Source organism: Seriola aureovittata, chromosome 9 (genome assembly GCF_021018895.1).
Source record: "Seriola aureovittata isolate HTS-2021-v1 ecotype China chromosome 9, ASM2101889v1, whole genome shotgun sequence".
Taxonomy (NCBI): Eukaryota; Metazoa; Chordata; class Actinopteri; order Carangiformes; family Carangidae; genus Seriola; species Seriola aureovittata.
Genome location: NC_079372.1, coordinates 21,633,539 through 21,657,515, shown reverse-complemented (window position 1 = coordinate 21,657,515; position 23,977 = coordinate 21,633,539). Strand labels below are relative to the sequence as shown.

At 40.7% G+C, this 23,977-nt stretch overlaps 3 protein-coding genes across 3 annotated transcripts; 1 reads left to right on the top strand and 2 right to left on the bottom strand.

Moving 5' to 3' along the window:
- Positions 1-5,359: 5,359 nt before the first annotated feature.
- ccnq (cyclin Q) lies at positions 5,360-12,966 on the bottom strand. Its single transcript, XM_056385800.1, has 5 exons — positions 12,507-12,966; positions 11,230-11,413; positions 10,647-10,779; positions 10,030-10,248; positions 5,360-7,043 (listed from the first exon to the last, which is right to left on the bottom strand). The coding sequence occupies exons 1-5, from the start codon at positions 12,649-12,651 to the stop codon at positions 6,954-6,956; spliced, it is 771 nt and encodes a 256-aa protein (XP_056241775.1). The 5' UTR covers positions 12,652-12,966; the 3' UTR covers positions 5,360-6,953.
- A 101-nt stretch (positions 12,967-13,067) lies between these two features.
- On the top strand, positions 13,068-16,223 carry cfap126 (cilia and flagella associated protein 126). The gene is made up of 5 exons (XM_056385801.1): positions 13,068-13,877; positions 13,985-14,047; positions 14,403-14,477; positions 14,579-14,779; positions 15,855-16,223. Exons 1-5 carry the CDS (start codon positions 13,824-13,826, stop codon positions 16,218-16,220), a joined length of 759 nt encoding a protein of 252 aa, XP_056241776.1. The 5' UTR covers positions 13,068-13,823; the 3' UTR covers positions 16,221-16,223.
- Positions 16,224-17,417: 1,194 nt separating this feature from the next.
- Positions 17,418-23,967, bottom strand: LOC130175353 (alpha-1,3-mannosyl-glycoprotein 4-beta-N-acetylglucosaminyltransferase C-like). The gene is made up of 5 exons (XM_056385798.1): positions 23,608-23,967; positions 21,330-21,428; positions 21,012-21,162; positions 18,672-18,926; positions 17,418-18,566 (listed from the first exon to the last, which is right to left on the bottom strand). The coding sequence occupies exons 1-5, from the start codon at positions 23,950-23,952 to the stop codon at positions 17,662-17,664; spliced, it is 1,755 nt and encodes a 584-aa protein (XP_056241773.1). The 5' UTR covers positions 23,953-23,967; the 3' UTR covers positions 17,418-17,661.
- Between the last annotated feature and the right edge of the window lie 10 nt (positions 23,968-23,977).

Sequence of the window (23,977 nt, the reverse complement as noted above, 5' to 3'; positions counted from 1 at the left end):
TGAGTTTTGCCCAATTAGTGGCCAAGTCGTTCTTAATACCAATCAATCATTGATTGAATGCCACATCCGAGTATTGTTGCTGACCATGTGCATGACTTCATGGCCACAGTTAACCATCTTCTAATGGCTACTTCCATCATGATAATGCTCCATGTCACGAAGCAAAAGTCGTCTCCAGCTGGTTTCATGAACACAACAGTGAGTTCAGTGAACTTCAGTGACCTCCCAGTCTCCAGATCTGAATCCAGTAGAAACCCCCAACCCTCAAAGAACTGCTGAGGCCGTGAATGACATTAGTTTGAGTCATTATATCTGGTCATATGGACAAATGAAAGATGTGATGATGGCACAAGATGAAATGTCAGGAGATCAAAAAATGTCTGACAATCCATCAAGTAGTTGTTGAGATACTACACTAAAAGCCAAAAGTGTCACCCTTACAGTGTTGTGGTGCTAGCAGGAACACCAGGGGATCACCAACACCAGTAGGATACATCGTCTGGGAACAATAAATGTCTGTAACAACTTTCATGCTGCTAGCATGGCTAGAGTGGGATAAGACCTCATGTCACTGGACATAATAACCGCACCTTGCGTTGCCTTCTGCTCTGTAAATGATCCAGGATCTCCACCAGAAACTAGAGATTAGTTTCTTAGGAACATCAGTCTATTCAAAGATGATGAACAATGCCACCAGATCAAGGCCAATATACATACATCTCAGATCTGACATTGTCACCAATATAACTCCAACTAGCAAAGAAAAAGGCCTTGTTGAAGGACTGCATTAAATCTTCTGTATGAAGCTATTTTACACAACAATGCAAAGGATTTAAAAATAGATACAGTGGAGAAATTTCAATGAAGTGTTTTTTATTAATTATAAGAAACTTTAAAGATCTGAGTTTGGCAGAAAAAAAACATTATCATGCTTGTTTAATTGACCTGAAGAATGTTCATTAGTTTCAGTCACATGTTGTAGATAGTAGATATCTATTTTGTTTATTTGCATCCTTCAATATCACATACTGTATATGTAGCCTATCAAATATTTAACTACATAGCTGCACTGAGTGTTTTCCCCTGAGGTGAAGGGGTTGTTTTCCAGGTAATGGTGTGTAGGACATGGAAGATTTAATGTAGATAAACTACATGCTTCATTTAGACAACAGCACGGCCACTGTGTTATTTCCATCCCAGCCGCGATACAGTGCCTCCACAACAACCTAAAAGACCTGAAAGGTTGGTGGATTTCACTGTATTGAATGTTCTCTCTGAAGAAGTGAAGAGTGAAACTTTGTTCACGGTGCCAGTCCTGCTACCAACACCCTAATTACATCACTATTGAACTCCCTCGAGCAGCCATCACTGCAGTGTTGAGGGTGGAGAGAAATGCTGGGTGATGTAAAGATGGCAAAAGTTGATTTTGGTGCAATGAGTCTGTCATGTTACGATACCAGACTCCTCTACAACAGCTTTCATGTTAAAGAGTGACTTTACAGCTGCTGGAAGTCTTGCTTTTCCTCACCTTGCTGCAGTGATATCATGTAATGCAATGTGATCCGGAGTTTGTCAGTGCACCATGACATCACTGCTGGGTGCGGTTAGATTCAAATGTTTTAACCTGTTTTGGTTAAACTGTTTTGAGTTAGCCAACACTTACTCCCTGTAAACTTACTTTCTAGTGAGTTTTTAAACAGGCTAGCAGCACGGCTCTTTGATGTTCAAATACTGTATCTCCACAACTAACGGATGGATGGTCATTTAGTTTGGTAAAGACACTGATGATCTCAAGAAAGTGAATTATACAGACTTTGGTGACTTTTCCTCTCTTCAAATTTATGGTTTTGGGTGAAATTTCTCAATGATGTGATGGATTGTCATTACATTTGAAATAGACATTCATGTTCCTCAAGATGAACTTTGATCACTTTGATCCTTTACAGGCCCCGTATTGTATAAAGTGATATTTCCTGATAGGTCTATGTTCTATATTAATACTGTGAAAGTATCAAAGCCTCAGTCCACAGAGAAACGCACACAGCCTGTATTCAGAAACTGAGACTTAAAACGAGCCGTCAGCACATCTGTAACTTTGTGATGTCACAACAAAGCAGTCACCACCCTCAGCCATACCCCAAGCCCAGCCCACCTGGACCCACCATCCAACCTTGCAGGAGCCTCTGAGCCTCTCTTCTGATTGGTTGACTGTTTTCTGAGTGATTTGAATTTAAATATAGCAGATTTCAGGAAAGCAATCAGAGAAACCAAATCCTGCAAGGTTGGATGGTGGGTCCAGGTGGGCTGGGCTTGGGGTATGGCTGAGGGTGGTGACTGCTTTGTTTTGACATCACAAAGTTACAGGAATCCTGACAGCTTATTTTAAGAGTCAGTTTCCGAATATGGGCCCTGTGTGTTTCTCTGTGGATTGAATGCTTTGATACTTTCACAGTAATAACAATCTAACGTTATACAACATGGGACCTTACTTGAAATACTTGAAATCTGAAACCAAGTTTTCAGGGGCTTTAAAACTTCCAACGTCAGCTCCACCTGTCAATCTCTGTTGCTTTGCATTAATGTTACTGGTCAGAAAGGTTGCATCCAGAGAGGTCTTGATAGAGTTTTGACTGATGGTTTGATGCAGACTGCTCTTTTTGCTCCACCCTTCGATACTCACTCACACACACACACACACACACACTTGCTCTCTTAAATCTATTGTCTATGCATTAGGCGGTTAGAGTGTTTAGGAGCGCTGGGTTGATGTCTAATAGGTCTGAGGCTGATGGCTACAGAGCTTTTATCAGTTCAAGGGCACTCAGCTCCTAGACTGCAGGGCCTAACACAACATTAACATCCCAAACTGTCATTTCAATGCAAACACACATGTACACTGAGACGTACACGCACAGCTGGTCGTGTGTGTGTGTGTGACCTTCTGACTTCCCCTCAAGCCCACAGTGAAGGCTGAAGTGATGTGTAAGCAGATCAGAAGCCCGAAGTGCAGAGGAGAGGCGATCACAACAGGCTGGAGAGCGCTGAAGTGTGATACAAAGATAAGCTCCTCTCTCACTTGCCATTTTCCCCCTTTACCTCCTTTTTTCTCCTCCTCATCCCTCCCTCTACCCCTTACATTCCCCTCTCCTTAATCCCTCCACCTCTCATCCATCCATGTCACTCTTTTTTCCCCTACTCCTCCAACTCCTTCCCTCAGTACTCCTTCCCATCTGATGGTTAATTCATGGAGTCTGGCTGAACACGCACCCTCTCCATTATTAATATAACATTAGGGAGACAGAGGAAGGAGGAGAGAAAGGGAGACACAGAGGAGGAGGAGGAGAGAGAGGAAAGAAGTGGAAGGAGGATGAGGAATTAGGGAGAGGGTGAGAGAGAGAGACAGGGAGGATGGAGGGCAGAGAAAAAAGGTAGAGAGAAGATGACAGGGATGGAGCATATGAAGAGACAGCCAGATTTTTCCCCAGCAGCTACAAGAGGGAGGGAAGAAAAAAAACGTTGGACGAGTTGGAGGAGAGTGACAGATGAGAAGGGAGAGAATGTGTCAGGAAGAATATTGTACAACATGTGATGCTATTAGGATGCACGCAATGTCTCATGTCCTGTGAAGAGAGGCAGAACGCACAAGGAGAGAGGAAAAGACAGAAAGAGAGACTCAGATGTGTCAGTGTTGATCATGTGACTGTGACTCCTTTATCCTGGACACACACACACACACACACACACACACACACACACACACACACACACACACACACACACACTTTAGACAGGCAGACCTGATTTTACAATATAATTGCAAAAAATATAGAAGTAAATAAACCAAAACACGCCTCTTCTAAAAAATACCGGGTCTGAGAAGCTTTGTACTGTAAAGACAGTATTCACAGACGTGACAAGTCACACGTGTTCTGATGATAAACAGCAGCGAGTCTTCACGACTCATTCGGCTGCCGCTGTCACAACTATGTTTCTTTACATTCCCCCAAAACATGCTCACTGTTAAAATAAAAAAATCAAAACAATCAGGATGATGTGTCCTCACATCACCCCAACACTCCACTCAGGCCAATCACGTCACTGAGCCGGGGCGACCTCCGGGCTACCTGGGCTTTCAGCCCTGGGCTGCCACACTGTTTCACACTGGTGTATTCACAGACGGGCTAATTATGAGTTTATCCACAAGTGAAGCTCAGTCTGAAAGGATAAGGCTGAAGATGTTCTCTGTTTTTCTTAATGTAAATACATCTCAATAAAAGAGCACAACCAACAGTGTTTTTAACCATTGTATAATGAAGAAAAATATAAACACAACACTTTTATTTTTTACTCCCATTATCATGAGTTTAGATAAAAGCCACTCAAAAACGTGCGGTTTTATCACACAAAACAATTCCACAGATGTTGCACATTTTGAGGTTGTGTGCATTTGGCGTGCTGAATGTCCACCAGAGCTGTTCACTGAGCGTGTTTGGAAAGCTCTGGATCTGCATGCACAACAGCATCATCCACTTCAGCAACTTGAGAGCCATTGAGCAGGAGTGGGCCAACAATCAACAACCTGATCATGTGAGACCCATTGTTCAGTGCCTAATAAATGGCTTTTATCAAAATAAAACATCTGTGGAATTGTGTGATAAAACTGAACAGCCCAAGACAACGATGCTGTAATCAGCATCTTGATTTGCCACACCTGTCAGGAAGATAGATTATCTTGACAAAGGAAAAGTGCTCACTAACATGGGTTTAAACACATTTGTGAGGAAAATTTCAGGACATGAACTATCACATCGTGTCCGGGCCGTCTGTCCCTCCATCACATTCTTGTGAATGTACTTTTTCAGTAACAACTTGAGGGAATTTCTTTAGATTTGGCACAAACATTCACTTGGACTCAAGGATGAACTGATTAAAATTTGGCAGTCAAAGGTCAAGGCCACTGTGACCTCACACAACACAGTTTTGGCCAAACTCATTTATTCATATGCTAATTCTGACACACTTTCATAAAAGATGTCTAATAGGACAAAATGACGAAGTTATGACACATATCCAAAAGGTCAAAGGTCAACTTCACTGTGACATCATAATGGTCTGCAAAAACACTTCTGACCATTACTCAACCACAAGGCAGTAATTCTACTTCTGTCCTTTTTTTTAACAAACATAAGTCAAACAGGAGGAAATAGTGCATAGATTAGTGACTATTTTCAGAGGCGGATTAATCCACATTTGGTGCTGTAGTGAGTAATTGGGGCAGCAGGACGGTGTGTGTAGCACTGAGTCAAAATAAACTACAGTGTGTGTGTTCGTGGTGATGAAGGAACACTTCACACAGAGCAACAGTGAGGCTCACTGATGTATTTTTAATAGTTTTTAGAAAACAACGCTCTATGGCTCAGAGGAATACGATACAACTGCCTTTGATACACAGACAATACTTGTAATACTGTCAATTCATTGTTGGTTTTAGTCACTTCATGGACTCACAGAAAGTAACACATACAAAAAAAACATGGAATATCAACAGGGCAGGACTAGGTCTGCCAAGTTGTAATACCACAATCATCATTATAATATTACAGGTTTTGTTTTGCAGTGTTATTGTTTTTTTGTTTTGTTTTTTGCACTGATGTTTTATTCGTGTCATTGTTTTTCTTTTTGTCTTTCTTCATGTGTAGTTTGCCTTGCAGTGGTTGTGTGTCTTTTGTGTGTTTTAATGTCTATTTCTAATGGACTTTAAATTGCCCCATGAGGACAAATAAAGCTTCTTGATTTGAATTTTGAACAACACACACTGACACATTATCTGTAATTTTAACAGCAGAAACATTCGCCTAAATCATACAGCAAATCACATCCCCACATATTTCAAATCTGCCAAAAATTACCAATTGTGCTTTAACTAAAAGATCTATGGAAACGGCAGCACTGCAATATTCCACTATAATCAGCTTGATATATATCACTTATGATAAAGAGGTTAAGTCAATTAATCCACTCATATTTTAAATATGGCTACTTTTATACAATAATATGCAATGTCAACACGAGTTACAATGTGTATCTTAAAAATTGAGGACATGTATTATTAGTAGAGAAAATCTAATTGTCCTTGTTAATATGTAGATTTATGCAGTGAGGTTCTCTGGATGCTCAGACATTCAAAACTTCACCTCAACTACATTTTTATTATTGTCTAGCTTTATCTGAATGAACAGATGTGTAAAGAAAATATCATTTAATAATAGATATCAAACTGATGTCACTATTCCCCTGAATTTGCAGTGCTTTGTTGGAGTTATTGGTGAATTATTTATAACAATGGATGATGAACTTGAGCTCAAATCCATAAAGAGGCATTTGTAGTTAAAACATGTTAGGTGTGGAGTGTGAAGATGTTGCTGGTGCTGAGGTGTTTTTGAAAAGCCTGGTACTGATGATTTAGTCCACAGCACATCAGTATTCTGCAGGGCTGAGGGATCAGAGAGCACGAAGCAAGAAATGTCTCCCCATGGTGGCAGGAGTCGGTAGTGCAGGTGTGTTTTTGTCACAGCTCACAGACTAACTGGGGCAATACAACAAGCTCTCTCTCTCTCTCTCTCTCTCTCTCTCTCTCTCTCTCTCTCTCTCTCTCTCTCTCTCTCTCTCTCTCTCTCTCTCTCTCTCTCTCTCTCTCTCTCTCTCTCTCTCTCTCTCTCTCTCTCTCTCTCTCTCTCTCTCTCTCTCTCTCTCTCTCTCTCTCTCTCTCTCTCTCTCTCTCTCTCTCATCTCTCTCTCTCACGTATACACAAACTCACCTGAACCATTACATGCAGAGAACAACACACATACAGACACGCACATTCATGCTACGATTAAACAAAGTCAAGTAAACACACACAGACAGATCAGCTCCCATGTGTCTCCTCAGTGCAGGTCTGTAGGCGAGTCCTTTAGATACACTTGGCCTCCATGTCGTAGAGCTGAAGAAGGTCTGAAATCACAGCATCGATGTCTGCTTTGGTCACGTCCTCACACAGCACCTACACACACACAGACACACACACACACACAGACTTCAGCTACACACCTGGCCTCAATAAACAGCGGACATCAAAGGTCCACACACCATTACAAATGACCTAGATTTTATTGCCCTGAGAACAGAAGCAGAAAACCAGAACAAATCCAGACTTTTTTCCATTTGCATTTGGACGTAGTAACTTATAAAATCAAAGCTCTAACAAAAGAGACCTCATTTATAAAACTGGTTGACAATGGGAAACTATAATTGCCACCACCCTTCAATTAATCTTTAACGCTTACAAGAGGCACGTCTGCTTTGAAGACTGGCTGCAGCTGGACGGTCGGGTAAGGATGTCACTTTGGTTTTGGCTGCTGCTGGCATGACCCTAAAAACCAGGGAACATCTGTGCAAAGCTACAACTGCTGTCTGTGTCCATCAGACTGTAACAGTTCCCCCATGGACCAATTTGAATAATGTAGATGCTTTAGATTGCACTGAATGTGACTCCAACAATGACACACTCTGCATCAGATGGGCAAAAAGAAAAAGGCCTTTGAGAATTTTAAAACCTGCATTAATTGATTTTTTGTCTCAACATATGAGATGATGAGTTAAGTTTTACTGTTGTGTGTATCTGTATCTGTGGAAATGAATTTCCCCTTGGGGACAATAAACTAACTAACTAACTAACTAACTAACTAACTAACTAACTAACTAACTAACTAACTATTAGTGTTGTTAATGGAAATTTGTATGATGTTTTCTTACTTCTGGAACAGAACCTGGAGGTTATAGTTTTATTTAGTCTCTCTCTGTCATCACTTTTTAAGTTGACATGCTAACTTGGTAGCACACAGTTGCTGACACACAGTTTGGAGTCCTTGAGAATCTAAGTCCAGTATTCACTCTGTTTATCTCTGCTACAGAGGAAAGTCCCTGATCTTCAGCTGCTAAATGCTCCACTATGCTTAGCAGCTGCTCTCTAACTCTCTCTGCTGTTTGCTGCTGAGCAGGTTGTGGACAGCGGGTTCAAAGGTTTTTGCTGCTGCTTGCTGCAACTGATGAAAACCACACTGACGACAGCAGTGAGAGTGAATTAAAACAGCAAAGTTGCCGACGGTACAAGCAACACAATAAGCTCAGAGACACTAACAATCTGTGTAGAGCTGAGCAGAAGAGCAGAGTCAGGCGTTAAATCTGTTTGTTCATCAATATGAGCAACACATGCCACATTACACAAAGCCATCTGATCCTCTGGACCTCCTTCAAAATGACTGGTCACTGTCCCACCCCAACATCTTGTTTCAATAAGAATTGAGTTCCTTTAAAGAAATAAAGATGGGGCCTGCAGCTGATTTAAAACACACAAGTGTTTCAAAAATTCTACCAAAAAAAAAGAAAAGAAAAAGCTAACTGGCAACAATATTTTTCAAGCAACTTTCGGAGAAAACAAGCTCAAAATGTAAATCAGAGGGAGCCACGACTTCTGCACTGACAAAGTTTACTTATAATTTAACTGTTTGAAAGGAAGGATACGAAGCTGTGGACTGATTCAGCAGACAAACAGTTTGTGGAGAGTCACACTGAGCTGATGATGCTTTTACGTAAATTTAAAACATTTTTAGCAGCAACTTCTTCTTCTCGTTGGACCAGCCTGAGCTGTAGCCATGCTCCTGAACACTAACTGTTGTTAGTGAGTAAGTGATGTTACTCAGTTGTTGTGGCCTGGACTTCTCTTCCCTTGAGAATGAGAGAAGCAAGAAAGCAACAACTGGCCAACCAGCACACTTTTTAACATTCACTTATAGAAACACACTGCTCATCATTTCCTCTATTTGAGGCTATAACCTGTTTAGCGTCTCTGTTTAGCCGGAAGATGAAATTATATCAGGTGGATGGCAGCGGCCTGTAGTTCAAAGCAGTTCAACTATTTCAACTGAGATTTTAACAATTCAACTATTTTTAGCTCACTCTGTTACTATCTGTGGTGCTTCAGCTTCCCCTGAATGTTTAATTGCTTTCAATTGTTTACAATTCAACTGACATTTCAGTTGCTTTCAGTGCTACACTTTAACTGCTGTCACTTCCTACTCTTTACTGCACAGGTTTAATGCTTTTCATACGGCGGCCCTGAGAGCTCTGCCTCTAAACGCACTGCAGCTTAAGAAAACACATACAAATAGACACAACACAAACAAATTCTTCATGAATTTGACAAAACATGTGCTGCAAATACTCACAACACAACCAGATACACATACACGCTGCAAGCACAGACGACACTGGAAGTGTTTCCAAGGGACATTAAAAAGTGATGGGATGCTTTTTGTTCAGTGGTTTGTGACTTTTGAAGTTAAAAGAATTGAACAAGTGCGCAAGTGCAACGCAGCCAGCTTCATCACTTTTTAGTGTCACTTCCATTGTGTTGTAAGTATTTGCAGCACATGTGTTGATGAAGATGTTTTCTGAATTTGCTTGTGCTTTCTTGCGTTGCAGTGCGTTGAGCTCTCAGGGCCACTGTAGTTTCAGCCTCTACACATTAACTGGCACTTATTCTACTCTTTGTACTGTTAACTAGTTACTGTGCAGTGTACACACCTTTAAATTAATATAAAATTGCTTTGATCATTTACATTTTTTGACAGTATAGTATCTAGTCCTTGTGGTGAAAAATGGCTTTCTGTTTTAGCTTCTGCTTGTTTCTATTTGTTCTGACTGTACGTTGGCGAGTAGTGAGTGTTGCAGATCATGTAATGTTATGTAAAGAGGGAAGCTGTAATAATATTATTTTATGTTTTATGTTTATCAGGAGCCACAGACATGATTCAAGCTAAATGCTAATATTAGCCTGTGTCTGTTTGCTAACGCATTTGCCAAACTTTTAACTTTACATAACGTTTTATCGTCCAATCAATAAAGTCACAGCTGCTTCTTCTTGATTGTTGACATGCACTCACACATTTTTGACTCTTCAGTCTGTAAATATGAACACAAAATCACACCTGCCACCACTCTCTCTCCCCGACAGGAAGCTCCACTCCGTAGCTGTTCAAAGCCAGGTACAGCGTCGCAATGGCAATGTGTTGAGGTTTGTGGCGGATACACATGGCTCCATGGTAACAGTCTCTAAGCAATGCCCAGGAAGTCTCAGACACAGGGGTTCGGGACCAGGCGTGGCGGTTCACCAGCGACTTCACAGAAAACAGGTAGTGGAGTAAATACTGAAGAAAGAGAGACAGAGAAAATGCTGTAATACTGTATTCAGTCTATATCTGAGTGATTCTATCTCTTTGTCTTAGTTTAAGCAGAAAGTTAATAATGTGCACAATGGCGATCAGCCAATCACAGGTGAGTAAAAGTCACCTGCACTAGAGACTTACAGTTTCTGGATCAATGAATGCAAGGGTCAAATAAAACAAAGAAATTAGAAAAGCTAGAAGATCATGATACAGAATTTTCAGCTAATATCTGAAAAAACCTTTTCAATCGATTTTACAGCGGCTGTACACAAACACACTGGGACAACCATGACAACATCAGCAGTAACAGAAGCAGACAAGGAGGCTCAACTCTAAACAGGGGGGACAGGGATACGCACATGTGCACAAACACACCATACCTTGTGAGGGTGTTCAAAGGAGACGTGGAAGTTGACCTGTCGGAGGATGAGGAGCTCACACTGCACCACGCTGTCCCTCAGGTCCCAGAACTCCTTGTCACATTCTAGAGGGGCGCTGCCACTGTTGAAATACCTGCGAGGGAGGAACAGAAGGCGAGACAAGAGAGTGTGAGGGAGGAGGAGGCGGAGAGCATTCGAGGTGACTGCTCTAAGAAGACGTAACACGACAAACAAACAGTGATGAGCAAAAAAATGAAAAGTTTTGCTCTTTTCAAAATATCCTGCAGTAAAACTCTCTGTTCATAATGCTGAACCACTTCAGTTAAAGTGAACAGCATTTAACTTTGACTTATTACGAGGTAAATGAACCATTATAGACACATTGGATGACAGATAAGTTATGTTACTTGTCATGTGTTATGTATCAAATACATAAACTAACATAGTCACTACACTCTGGCAGAATTATATCAAGCATTTACTTACTTTAAAACACATTTGCTCATATGACACTAAACCTGCACTTGTTTTCTTACAGCAGTATGTGCTGCAGGTAGTACCCACTCTTAACGAAGCACATTACCTGTGGCTTACGTTGATGATGTCACGGGTCCTGATGTGCTGCTCCTCCACTTTGCCGGCTAGGTACACACAGCTCATGGCCACCAAGTACGGTTCATACGCACGCAGGCTGACACGTTCAAAGAAACGGTGGTATAACACACACGCTGTGGCCACAGGCACCGAGCGCATACCCAGCTTCACCCCTGAGACGGAGGGAGCACTAGTCAATGCTTTAATTAAGAGTACACTCAACATATTCATATACTGTGGAGCTATTTATTTAGTAAGTGTGACTATGGCCTGATAATCACTCTGAAATGACATTTGATTTCACTTCATTATTCATTTCAGTCACCATTCGAATCACTTGGTGTGTGTAGTACAAAGTACAAAACTTTGCTGCTGATCTTTGTGTGTTAATATCATTTTATAGATAAAAATGTTAATTTATTCTAATTGAATAGGTTAATGTGTATTTAAGTTATATTTGTTTTTAAATTATTCATTAATGTTTCCAACTAAGAATTTTACCATTAAAATTACATTTACACTTTAAGAAATAGACTTTAGCACATTTCTTTTGGAGGGAATCAGTCTTTCATTAAACAGTGAATTCCACTGTGTGCAGAGTGTTGCATGCATGTCTGCACACAGTTTTCAGGGTTGATGTGTCCCGTCATGGGGCCCAATGTGATATCATTTAGTCGAGCCCAAAATCCCAGGTGGCACCCTTACTTGGTGGATCAGATGTGTGGTGAAATTAACAACAATCTATAACAGTAGAAGTAAATGATTCAGAAAAGTAATCAAACATTAAACTGTATTTTGTATTTGTAACTGTATTTGTATTTTCTTTATGCAACTCAAAGGAAAACTATTTCTACATTTCTAGCAGCGCACCAGATATTTCACTACTTTAGAAGCCCATTTGGAAATGAAAAAAAAGATTTAGAAATTAGACATGATAAATAAAAAGAAAAATACACTTAAATAGTCAAATATATGTCAAAAGATACTAGATCCATTTGACCAGTTAAGTCAAGATTGATATAAAAAGTCAAAAGTTTAACTTAGTACTAAACAGTTACTCATAGCTTTGCCATAAGTCAAAAGTAAAACTCTGGACTTAAATTTTGACTTAAAAACCGTAGAATTTAACCACGATTATTATTATTTTTTCATCATGGTTAACTTTTCATTTTTATATCCCTTTTCCTAGCAGAAATGGGCTACCCAAGATCATCATGTCTCCTCCTGAAGAGATGAACTGTTGACGCACAGCCTCCTGTGAGTTACCTGTTTCCATGATGAAGCGACAGACGCGGAAGTGTGTTTTCACGTCCCGGGCAGAGTCAGACTCTGCATCCCCGCCGGAGTCTCTCCTGCCCGCCTGCCACAGGGGTCCATCGTGGGTAGATAGACGAGAGGATGAACCCTCCATAGCTCATGGACCATCAGCGGGAGAATCAAACGTTGTCGAGTACAGAGAGACTGGCTACGATACTCGCCACGAAGGCAACTACTGAGTGATAAGACTGACTGCAGGAGAGTTTAACTGGGTTACAAAGTACAAAATACTTTTGAAAACAAACACAACACAAAGATATAGGAATGGTTATGTTCTGGACGTCCTAACTACCGCCAGTCCATTTTGTTGCTAGCATGTATCCATCAGGGTTGCCAGATTTGTGACAAAACCTGCTCAATACCAGAACTCAAGATATGCCTCTGCCAAACCACATACACGGCTTGTAAATTCCAGGAGCATTACCGTCATTGCCAGTTGTATTGTAGTACCTACAAAGTATCATCATAAATGTTTAGTGTGCCAACAATTAAAGCAAGTATCTCTCAACAGTAACTTGCAGAGTTGTAGGTGGCGTGTTTCTGTGTAACGTGCTGACTTTGAGTCAGTTTGCTAGGATTTTGGTATAAACAAATTGCTACATTTGAATTTTGTTATTCATAGATAGATATAGATATTCATGTGATTGTGATGCAAAATAGGTCTACCAATCTAGCGGACAAAAAAAATCAACCCGTGGCAGCACTTCAAAAGTAGCTCAATTCCACGGAAAACCTGCGCACCTGGCAACCCTTACATCCACGGCTGTGAGGGACGTGCGTAACCGGAAAGAAAATAGTTGGTTATCCGGTCAATGACTTCAAAATAAATGTCTTTCGTGAATACGTTTCAAGAACAGAGGCTCATTGAGGTTCTGTTACGCAAAAGCCGGTTTAAATGGAAGCAACGTGTAAGAAAATGAAAATCATCTTAAACTCGTTATCTAAACACGATATACTTTCCTCAGCAAAGTCGGTGCCTATCAAATTAATCTACCCCCCAAAAACTTCCGGTTACATCTTCCAAAGTACAAGTCTTGGAGGACAGCAGCAAGACACAAGATTGATAAAAAGACACATTCAACTTGCAATTTGAACATTATCTACAAACAAAGTCAACAAATTAATTCATCAGTCTTCAGGTCTATTTAACTGTTATTCCCACTGTGCAGTGTGTACTACTCCCCATGAGTCGTTACTCTGTGTTGCCATTTCTGCCTAGGACAGTCAGTTTGATTGTGTTGCTATGCAACGAGTCAACAAAAACAGATGCGGAGGCTGCAGGTAGATGCAGACATGTCGTCCAGTTACTCAGCAAATCAGGTGCGATATATGTCTGCTCCCTGACTAATAACAATGGGAATCATTCAATATTTTGATGTTTTGCTCATACATTATGTCATAACTTGGTTTCTATTGTCCATCCTCAGTATGACAGCGCCTTCAGGTCGCAGAGGCTACAGAACTGGTGTGAGACTAAGCGCTTCAAAGAGGTAGAGAGAGCAGCAGTCCTGTCATGTTGTATTACATTTGTATTTCACATTGCTTGGTAGTTTCAAGAGCAGTATGGAGGCCTAGACCTTTACCCCCTTACCCTGCATTTTCATTACATGTAAGTGTAATGTAATAGACGGTGCTGTTTCGCTTATTGCATTTGAGTATTGTGCAGTGTAGGTATAGCAGGTTAAGGTTACAGGCTTCCATAATAGCATTGTCATCTGACAATTTGACAAGTGACATGAGTTAAACTCACTGTGTGTGTGTGTGTGTGTGTGTGTGTGTGTGTGTGTGTGTGTGTGTGTGTGTGTGTGTGTGTATTGCTCCATGTGTGTATGTGTGTGCATGCAGAGACCCAATGCACAGGAGGGTCACACCACATTCATTGCCAACGATAGAGGACATCTGCTCCCAGGAGTGGTTAAGGTGAGAGCATATGAAACTTCACCTTCTCTCTTTATTAAAAATGGTCTTTCTGTCCTTGTAAATCTATGACTTCACTCCCTCTTGTGTCTCTGATGATACAGAGTGGCAGTGCATGGCCAGACTTTAAGGGGACCTGGGATCTACCGGCTCGTATCCCAGTCCACCGCATCAACCCTACAGGGCGCTCAGTGGAGGGTCTCAACAGGCTGAAGTCCTGGGGCGTTGACCCACAGTGCACTGGATTATCTCAGCCACACAGCTGCAGAAAAAACTCAGAAAGGCTGCAGGATGTTGGCAAGCAGGTTAGGCTACAGTCTGCTGACAGAAACATGTTCAGAATGTTTCTCCATGAACTCCTCCAACCTTTTTTGGCCTTGGTTCATCTTTTCATAAGATCTATTTAAAAAGTCCCTACTGTATCTGTATTGTTTTTGAAGTCATTATAGTAACTGTACTGTGTAATGATCAGGCAGACCTAGTTTTTCCTTTCAAGTTTTCCCAGTTTTAAGGTAAAGCTTGGCAGATGTGACCTTTGGGGTAAACCTTGGCAGTGATCAACACCCCACAGAGCAAATACTCCAATAATCTCTACTCAAAGACAGAGTAAGGTTACTAGCTTCAGAACAAATACAGCATGTTACAGCAGAGATTAAACAAATTGCTCTGGTTACTTACATCAGCAACTAATATTAAAAGTAATATATTTATAAAAATGTCATTTGAATTTTTTAGAGAGAGAAAAAGAGAAATCAAACAAATGTTATCCAACAGAGTAGCTGTGGGCAAGGGAGAGGCAAGATGTTAAGCAATTCCTGACACAGGTCAGGACAATGCTTTCCTGAACAAAGAGGTTTACAGGCTGGATTTTGAAAAAACAAAAAGTCAGTGGTGCCTTAAGATGGCAGGCCTCTCAGAGCTTGGGTCACCTGAGCTGAAACCCAGTCCGCCATAATGTGGAGCTTTGTTCTAATGGATGAGATGAGATGGACCACCTAAATATATGATCTGAAGTTGGGGTAGATAAATTAGCTAAGTTCTCTGTGTTGCCTCAGGAGATTACTTAGAATAAAAGCTCTCTCTGATTGCTCTGCATGAAATAGTATGCAGAGTATCTGTGGTGCATATCTGCCTCTCCACAGTGCTACTGCTTTCTATTTAAGTTACTGTATCATGCTGGTTATATATTAAACTAATGCTACTATACTGAAGACACAATTGGAGACTATAGAATTAACAAACTTAAGGTCTAAATCAGTCTCACAAATGTATATCATTTTTAAAAGGTAATTTGGTTTAAATAAGTTAAAGTGATCAAACTAGTACGCTCAATCATCTCATCATCAAATTCTGCCCAATCTCTGTTCCCACATCTTTCAGACCAGTGGGGACATACATCAGGACTGTGCTGCCCCATCCACAGCTGTGGCCCGACCAGCATCTCAGAACAGCCCCGTCACTGGAGGTGAGGGAACTGCCAGCCAAAACCAGGACTTGCAGGCAGCTGTGGTTGGATCCGTCGCTCAGTCTGCTGAGGACAAACAAGCTACTCAGGCTACTGGGGAAGACAGACCATCGGGCCAATGCTCTGCGGCTGAAGAGAAACCAGCTTTGAGCCAAGCTGCTGCAGGGGGAAACAGCAGCAGCCCTGAAACCGGCAAAGGGAGACCAGTGAGCAGTGTGTCAGAGAAAGCAGCAGCATCATCCTCCATGCAGAGACACAGAAACGCACAGGAAGACCAGTGAACTCATTTCTGTAGTGGATGAAAACAATGCCATTAAAAGTAAATGCATTTTAACTGTACTAGTTTTGACTTACTTTAGCATGGCTGATTAAAATTATTTTGAAAACGTGAATCATAAAAATTCAATATATGGTCATGAGGGGAAAAGATGTCTTAAAATATTTTTAATGCAGATAGTAAATAAAGATTGAATCAACATTGTCAGGCTCACTGTGCTACTGACACTGAACCAAAAGCCAAGAATAGAAATTTAGTTGATTTTGATATATTGAAATAATGTTACAATAATTAACGACCAGAAACTAGACCCTTTAATTTTCAACATAATTTGGTTCACAACATTCATTTTTCAAAATCAATCAAAATAAAATTCATTTTCAAAATTAAACTCAAACATTTCCAAAAAGTAAATGACAGCACAATTTAAATTTACATAATATTAACTAACAAAATGATTAATTGTACCTTGGAATATTTATATTATACTTAAATATCACATATATAAAGTGAAAATATCTAATAGTACAGCTAACAAAGCATAAAAGAGGCATTGTTAAACCTACTTGGTTGTTGTTTAACTGCTATTTGCTGGTGCTAATGCTATGCTAGCTGGCACTTTTTGGTAGCAAATACGACCAAAATAAAATACTTAATTTAGCCAACCACTGATTACTCATAATGTTACTGTAAAAGTCCCCCACGCCCCAAAACCACTTTGACAATGCCTATATACAACCAGTTCCTCCCTCCTCTTTCTCTGTGGGTTCTACCTCTGCTGTGGTTTGTATTTTATCAGTTGTCGTATTGTTCTGTGAGCTGACCAGAGCAACAATATGAGTTGCAATGACGTTAAACATCACAAAGATTAAATTATTGTTTTGTCCTCTGTGGAAAGCGCGTATTTGTGTCAGTCAGTAGTTTGATTAGGTGTACTCTCAAATTCTAGGTAAACTTTGTGTGTTCTGATAAGGGACATTGTGTTACAGCCTAACCCTGTCAGCCATGACAAACACGCACAGCACACTCGCCTGCAACACAAAATGTCCCTGTTCCCATGACTCACCATTATAAAACCACATGAATTTCAGTGAGTTATTCCCTCCTTCACACCTCAGCATTTAGAAACAATGGACAACACAAAGGCCACCTCTAGTGTGCGTCTGTCAATCTGAATCATGTATTTACTTAAATGCATAAACACATGGAACTACTGTTTTTTATTGCAGATAATAACATATCATTGCATATCTCCATTATGAAGAGACAGATCACAGAGCTTGGTCAAATATTTTCTTCATACTTACAGTAGCTTTACAGTTTCATTAAGCACTGAATTGTTTCATCAGTGAAACTGTTTAACAAGGCACAAAAGTCAAATGATCAGTCTGCATATGTGTGGCAGATAAACAAATTATTAATCTGGCAGGAAGAAAAATTCACACCTATGCTTGGCGTGGAGGTGTACTCAGTTTTGTTGTAATCCTGATTTTCTTAATGATCAGCCAATCCTTCTGCCCACCTGTGACTTGTATCCTGAGACAGGAAGAGGCAGAGCTATACTTTGTGTCCATCTCCTGCATTTCAAACCTCCCATTCTCCAACGTCCCCACTGACTGGAACTCTTTACAACTCTTCTCCCCTCTCTTGAGGGTAACTACATCGTGGCCTGTCTCCACCTGAGCTGACTCCAGGAGGTCTTTACCCCCTGACCCCGTTTCTATAAATATCCCCTTCACCACTGTGGGGTCGGTGAACACCACTGTCAGGTAATTTCCCTTCTCTGGGGAGCGTCCCCAGAAGAATCCCTCCCCAGCATCCCATGCCAGTTTGGGGAAGTGTTTCTGGTAGGTGGACATATCAGAGTAAACTTCAGCTGCAGGATTGGTGTAGAATCCCTCCTCAAAGTCCTTGTCCTTTAGCTTGTTGTATGTCCCTTGGAATGAGGAGAAAGTGCCCATGTGCTGGAACAGCGAGGGTTTAAAGAGGATTGGCGTTTTCTGAGTCAGCAGCTCTCGAAAGTGAGACATCAACCAGTCACAGGGCATTTCCTGGTAGAAGATGAAGAGGAAGCGGGCCAGGAGAGGAAGGTGGGCTGACCTGTAGAGTTTCCCAATATAGCCAAGGGCTGAAAATTCCAGCATTGCCCAGGTGGTCTTCTTCGTCTCTTGCTCCTCAACATGCCTCTTGATGGAAGTAAGAAAGTTTTTGGCAGAGGAGACGTCATCCTCTAGCTGGAGGTAGTACTGGCCAAGACTGGCACAGTAGTGGATTAGGAAAGAGTAATCCAAGTTCTGTTTGGAGCGAAATGATACCCTTTCTGGAGCATCATTATAGTTCCTCTTTAGACCTGCAGGAGTATCATAAAGACATCATCAGTATCACAGTATCAACAAACAGTCATGACATGATGTGAATATATTTGTACACTAGTAGGATCACCCATGCACTGCACCTGTAAGAGGAGGGTAAAAATCCTGAAGAACATGGAGGACCACCAGCTGGCCTTGTTCCAGCTCTGAGGCAAAGGCAGTTTTGATCTCCTTCACTGTAGTGACTCTCCAGCTGACATCGAAATCTGCTAGCAGCACTACCACCACCATGGAGGAGCGTTCCTCAGGTGATGACTGGGAGAAGAGGGACTGCAAGGTGGGAATTAGATAGCTGCCCTTCTTCCTCTTTATCGATGATAATCCAACAGATAAATACTCTGAAACATGTCCGGACAGAAACGTGAAGAGTGAGAAAAAAATGCATCTTTTATAACCACCAATCTACATCTGTACCGTCATAAGGTTTAAACAATACCAACTCTAGGCATTTGTTGTGCAGCACTAATTATGCTCTTAGTTGTTTGGGATGGATGAACTTAAAAATCTGTGACATCTAGCTCCTGTTCCTCTATTAGGCTGAATGGCTGTTTACATTCCTTGAAATAAAAACATCTAACATAACAACAACAACAACAACCACCACCAACAAACAAGTAGCATGTTGCCATCACAGCTAGCATGCTGATCAACCCACCAAACAACAAACCAACAAAATTCCTCAAGTGCCTCATCTCAGCAAGCAACAAAGCATACAAACAAAGCTTACTGTCTGTAAGATCACCAGCTAACAACTAGTTAAAAAACATGTTATGATCCACGGATGGCTCTTTAATCCCTGAGCTACAGGGGCGCTCAGTCAGTTCAGTTAACATGGACAACTAGAATGAGCACCTCTTGGTTTTATCCCACCTCCAACCAGCCAAATTGCAGGAAATATGGTCACAAAGTCCCTTTCCTGAGTTACAGCACTGAATAATAGCCAGAGGTATTTTGGCAGAACATTATGTCACAGTGAAGTCAACCTTTGACCATTTGGATATAAAATGTCATTTCACTATATCCTTACAGACACATTTGAGTTAAATTGTATCACAATTAGTGTGAATTTGTGAGTTATGGCCGAAAATGTGTTTTGTGAGGTCCACCAAATTCTAATCAGTTCATCATTGAGTCCAAGTGAATGCCAGATGTAATGAAATTCCCTCAGGGTGGTCTTGAGATATTGCATGAAGGAAGCCAAAACGTTGTTCTGTGGGGTCACTGTGACCTTGACCTTTGACCACCAAAATCTAATCAGTTCACCCTGGAGTCCAAGTGGACATTTGTGCCAAATTTGAAGAAATTCCCAGAGAGGGGTTACTGAGATACTGCGTCCAAGAGAATGGGACAGACAGATTCGCCAGCTGTCGCTGGTGCGGAGGCATAAAAATGCAATTTACAAAACTGACTAGTCCCCCGGATGAAGTTAAGACAATTACATAGCATGGTTATCACCACTAAACTAAGATTTGATTTTTTGTTTTTGTCTTGCCATTTGAAATCCCCTCTTTTTATGTCCCACTCCACAGTGAGGTCAGAGGTCATCCTCAGCAACAGAGCAGCAGTCTTAGGAAAGTTGTGGGTTTATTGTCATTTCCTGCTCAGAAGCTTGAGAGTGGGAAACATCAATAAGTGAATGGTCAGCTACGTTTTAACCTATCTGAAAATGCCATCAGGTGCTCCTTGATAGTCAAGTTATGGAGTCAGACTACAGAGTCACATATCCTCTTGTCACATGCTCATATATGCGGATTGACAAGCAGGATGGAATACCTAAAACCAGGACAAAGAACAAGGATCAATGTAGATTCTAACCTGAAAACCAAGTCTCAACTCTCAAACGGCCCTCTGTGAGAACTGGCCAAAATGTTCTCACTTCCCCAAAAACTCCCTCATTCTACACACATACACACCCACCCACTTCTCACCATCACACCACATCTTCTTCATGACAGTAACAGTAGCTAATCCGTCTTAAATTCAGGACATGTACCATCTTATGATTTTGTACTGCGTGTCTTTGCTGAGCTGAAAGTCTCTCTCCTGCATCTTGCATCGCTACCTCTCACCTTAATGGCTGATGTATTAAGATTTTTCCTTTGAACTGACAGTGTTGTTAACGCTTAGCTCATCACCCAGACCGTAGTTGAGAAGCACTGGGGAGAGGCTTGGGTCTTGAGTTGTAGCATTTATTCACAGAAAAATAACAATAATAAAATGTATATTACTCTGCTATGTGCACAGCCATACTGCTTTCATGTACAAATATGCAAATTTTAAGGGTGGTGCACAGACATTATGTTCCATATTTTCCTGTGTAACCACTGTGATCCTGTGACAAGACAACAGCTTGGAAATAACTTTTGCACAAAAATAATCATCACATTAATTCAGTTTTCACCTTGCTATCGGTTGTCACTTACTCTGTTCAGTCGATGGTGCTCCAGCAAGCAGCTGATAGGACACATTGAGAGGCAGGTAATTTCCCTGTTCAACCCAGGACTCCTTACTGACCAGCCTCTCTGCTTGCCAATATAAGTCATTCGGAATCTGTTCATGTGACCTTGTCAGACCCTACAAAACAAACACATATTTACTATAGTGCATGTGCATGAAAATGTTTTGTTCTGAATATTGCTTTGCCTTCAAGGCCTTCTTGAAAAACTGCACTTTCGAGTTTGTTTGAAGTGGGGTATACACTTTGTTTTCTGCAAGCATGTAATGAGTCGGTGCATACTTACAGCGATGAGCAAGTCTGACTGGCTAATGAAGTACAATCCCGTAACAAGAAGGAGCACTGCCAAAACAACATTCTTCTTCCTTGAATAACGTCGCATCTCCTATCAGAAACCCAGCCACATGCACACACACACACACACACACACACACACACACACACACACACACACACACACACACACACACACACACACACACACACACACACACATCCATTATACTGGTATGTAACTTAGTCAGCAATTAGTAAATAATTCAGCAAATAGTTAATGAATGTTTTAGAGGGCTCAGACAGTGACAGGTAAGACGGACTGTGTGTGTTGAGGGAACTAATTAAACAAGCTGCTTTCTGTGTTGCTTAGGATAATAGTAATACACACATTTACAAGCTCATACTTGACATATGTCGAATAAAGATGAAAGTAAAGTTTAGTAAAGGACATTTCACTATTGTGCTGTTGAATTAACCTCTGTGACATTCTGAGCCACCAAGTCCCTCAACATTGTATCCTGAAATTATTCTGCTGGATGTCATCATTTGATCAAAATTAATAGTCAAGAACATCGATCAGATTCTGTAGAAATGGAAAATTACTTTTAACCTGCTGAGACTGGTAGTAAATGAATCATGTCTTTATCATTTCCCGAAGTTCTCCTGATCCAGTGGTATCTATCCAATGGTGGCCTTTTACCACACCAGCTCATTCAGACAGCTGCTCCACATAATTATATTACCAATTTAAACGGACAATTTTGTCACTGAGAAATTAGTAGGGCTGAAGGAGGATCTGACTTGATGATGATGATGATGATGTGATTGTTGTTGGGTCATGTACCAAAAAAGCCTAATCCTTTATGTCTGGAAAATAGGATTTGTACACCAGAGCATCTCTGTAGCACCACAATGCTTCATTCATGGCATGTTGTGACACATTTTACCTTTATCAAAAAAACACACACAAAAAAAGAAAATAAATGAAAAAAATAAAAAAACTGAAAAAAGATTTAGATAATATTTTGAGTAATTGTTCGGCCCTATTATAATTAATTTTTTTTTTTTTAAGGTTTACAGGCTTAAAGCTAAACTTAATTGCACATAATAAGATTACGGATTTCAACACAGAATTAGGTAACTGCAAAATTACTGCGATCAAATCAAACTGAATATAAAATAATACTGTTGCCATTATGGAGTGCAGACTGCGTTAGCTGGTGTCTCTTCATTGTTATCATGAACTCTGTTTTTCTAACAACAGGTGGTGAGCTTAGAGTGAACGAGACAGGGCGAAGTACCTGTGAACACTAAACAAATAAAGTTAATGGAGAGTCACCTTCACATCAATATTTAAGTAAGACGGTGCACTTTGTCAACGTGCACTGACAAGTACTGATTTCATTATATTCCAGCAATCGTGTTAGCCTACGATGAGAGAAAATCCTCACCTGCTGTACAGGCTTGATAACTTTTTCAAAGTACACTGCCTTTGTTTTGTCATCAAGTAAACTGAGCCTCCATTGCCGGCTCTATTTATAGATCAGGCCTCCTCATACACACACACACACACACACACACACACACACATATATACATATATATATATATATATATATATATATATATATATATATATATATAAATATAAACACACACACACACCTTAGTCTATTCTCCTCTACTTAAAACTCACAAATGAAAAGTTTACCGCGCATAACAACGTGGATATTCAGTTAAATGGAACTGTGGAGATTTGATTGACAGGACAGGTGTGACTCTCTGTAGTGAAGGGCTGGACCAAGGCGAAATATTTGTTTATTCATTTTCTTTCTTATCTACCACATGAAGCTGCTCCACAGTAACGTTACAGATAACGATGTTTCAATATAGCTACTGTCGTGGAAGATAAGGTCCCATAAAGTTATCAAGATATATAAAAATGCAAGTAAAATAACATAAGGATTATAGAGTCGTACTGACAGTAAAGTTAGTGGGTTTGTTGAGCTTGGTTCCCGATAGTTTAATAACTGCTAACTCGTAACCGTTAATTAACTGCTTTTAACGGCAACAGCAGATACAGCCTTGTTAGCCAGAAGTACATGGTAGCTTAATTTTCAATTTCAAAATTAACCGTTACTGATACACTACGTATGCTTTTCATCAAAAATAAGTATCAAGACAGAAAAAGCAAAGTTATGTTAACAAACATCGGCTAATAAAGTCAGTACAGAAAAGTAGCTGTTGTGATACAGATAAAAAATGAAACTCATGTTCAGCCCACTCACCTCCCTCCGCCGGTTCGCCTCAGAGGCACGGCGGCTGACAGTCACATACAGCGGGGTACACTCCTTTATTTTGTACTTATAAGGCACGGAAAAATTAAAGAGGACGTCTATGAGGAAAAAAAGAGACACTCTCCCCGTGACAGTGCAGCATACGAGAGGAGCTACCACATCCCCTAACTGCCAACTCCCCCGGTTCTTCGACCGACGATGCACGCTTGTAAGGGCGTGAGTGCGAGTCCGTAGGTGGCCGTGGTTTTTATATGAACCAGGTGTGTCGTCACTGTTGGGTGATCTCCAGCCAAACGAGTCATTGCATTCACAGTGTAGAAAGCCAAACTGACTCATTTTTAAAACACACACGAACTCACAA

What these genes read in the sequence shown, in the direction of transcription:
- ccnq (XM_056385800.1), bottom strand. Translation starts at nt 12,651, where the DNA reads ATGGAGGGTTCATCCTCTCGTCTATCTACCCACGATGGACCCCTGTGG. An exon ending in ATCATCAACGTAAGCCACAG is followed by an intron (nt 10,780 to 11,229) that starts GTAATGTGCTTC and finishes CCTCCCTCGCAG; the next exon opens with GTATTTCAACAGTGGCAGCG. An exon ending in CCTTTGAACACCCTCACAAG is followed by an intron (nt 10,249 to 10,646) that starts GTATGGTGTGTT and finishes CTCTTTCTTCAG; the next exon opens with TATTTACTCCACTACCTGTT.
- LOC130175353 (XM_056385798.1), bottom strand. Translation starts at nt 23,952, where the DNA reads ATGAGTCAGTTTGGCTTTCTACACTGTGAATGCAATGACTCGTTTGGC. An exon ending in AGGCGAACCGGCGGAGGGAG is followed by an intron (nt 21,429 to 23,607) that starts GTGAGTGGGCTG and finishes GGTTTCTGATAG; the next exon opens with GAGATGCGACGTTATTCAAG. An exon ending in AGCACCATCGACTGAACAGA is followed by an intron (nt 18,927 to 21,011) that starts GTAAGTGACAAC and finishes GACATGTTTCAG; the next exon opens with AGTATTTATCTGTTGGATTA.
- cfap126 (XM_056385801.1), top strand. Translation starts at nt 13,824, where the DNA reads ATGCGGAGGCTGCAGGTAGATGCAGACATGTCGTCCAGTTACTCAGCA. An exon ending in CCAGTTACTCAGCAAATCAG is followed by an intron (nt 13,878 to 13,984) that starts GTGCGATATATG and finishes GTCCATCCTCAG; the next exon opens with TATGACAGCGCCTTCAGGTC. An exon ending in TGCTCCCAGGAGTGGTTAAG is followed by an intron (nt 14,478 to 14,578) that starts GTGAGAGCATAT and finishes CTGATGATACAG; the next exon opens with AGTGGCAGTGCATGGCCAGA.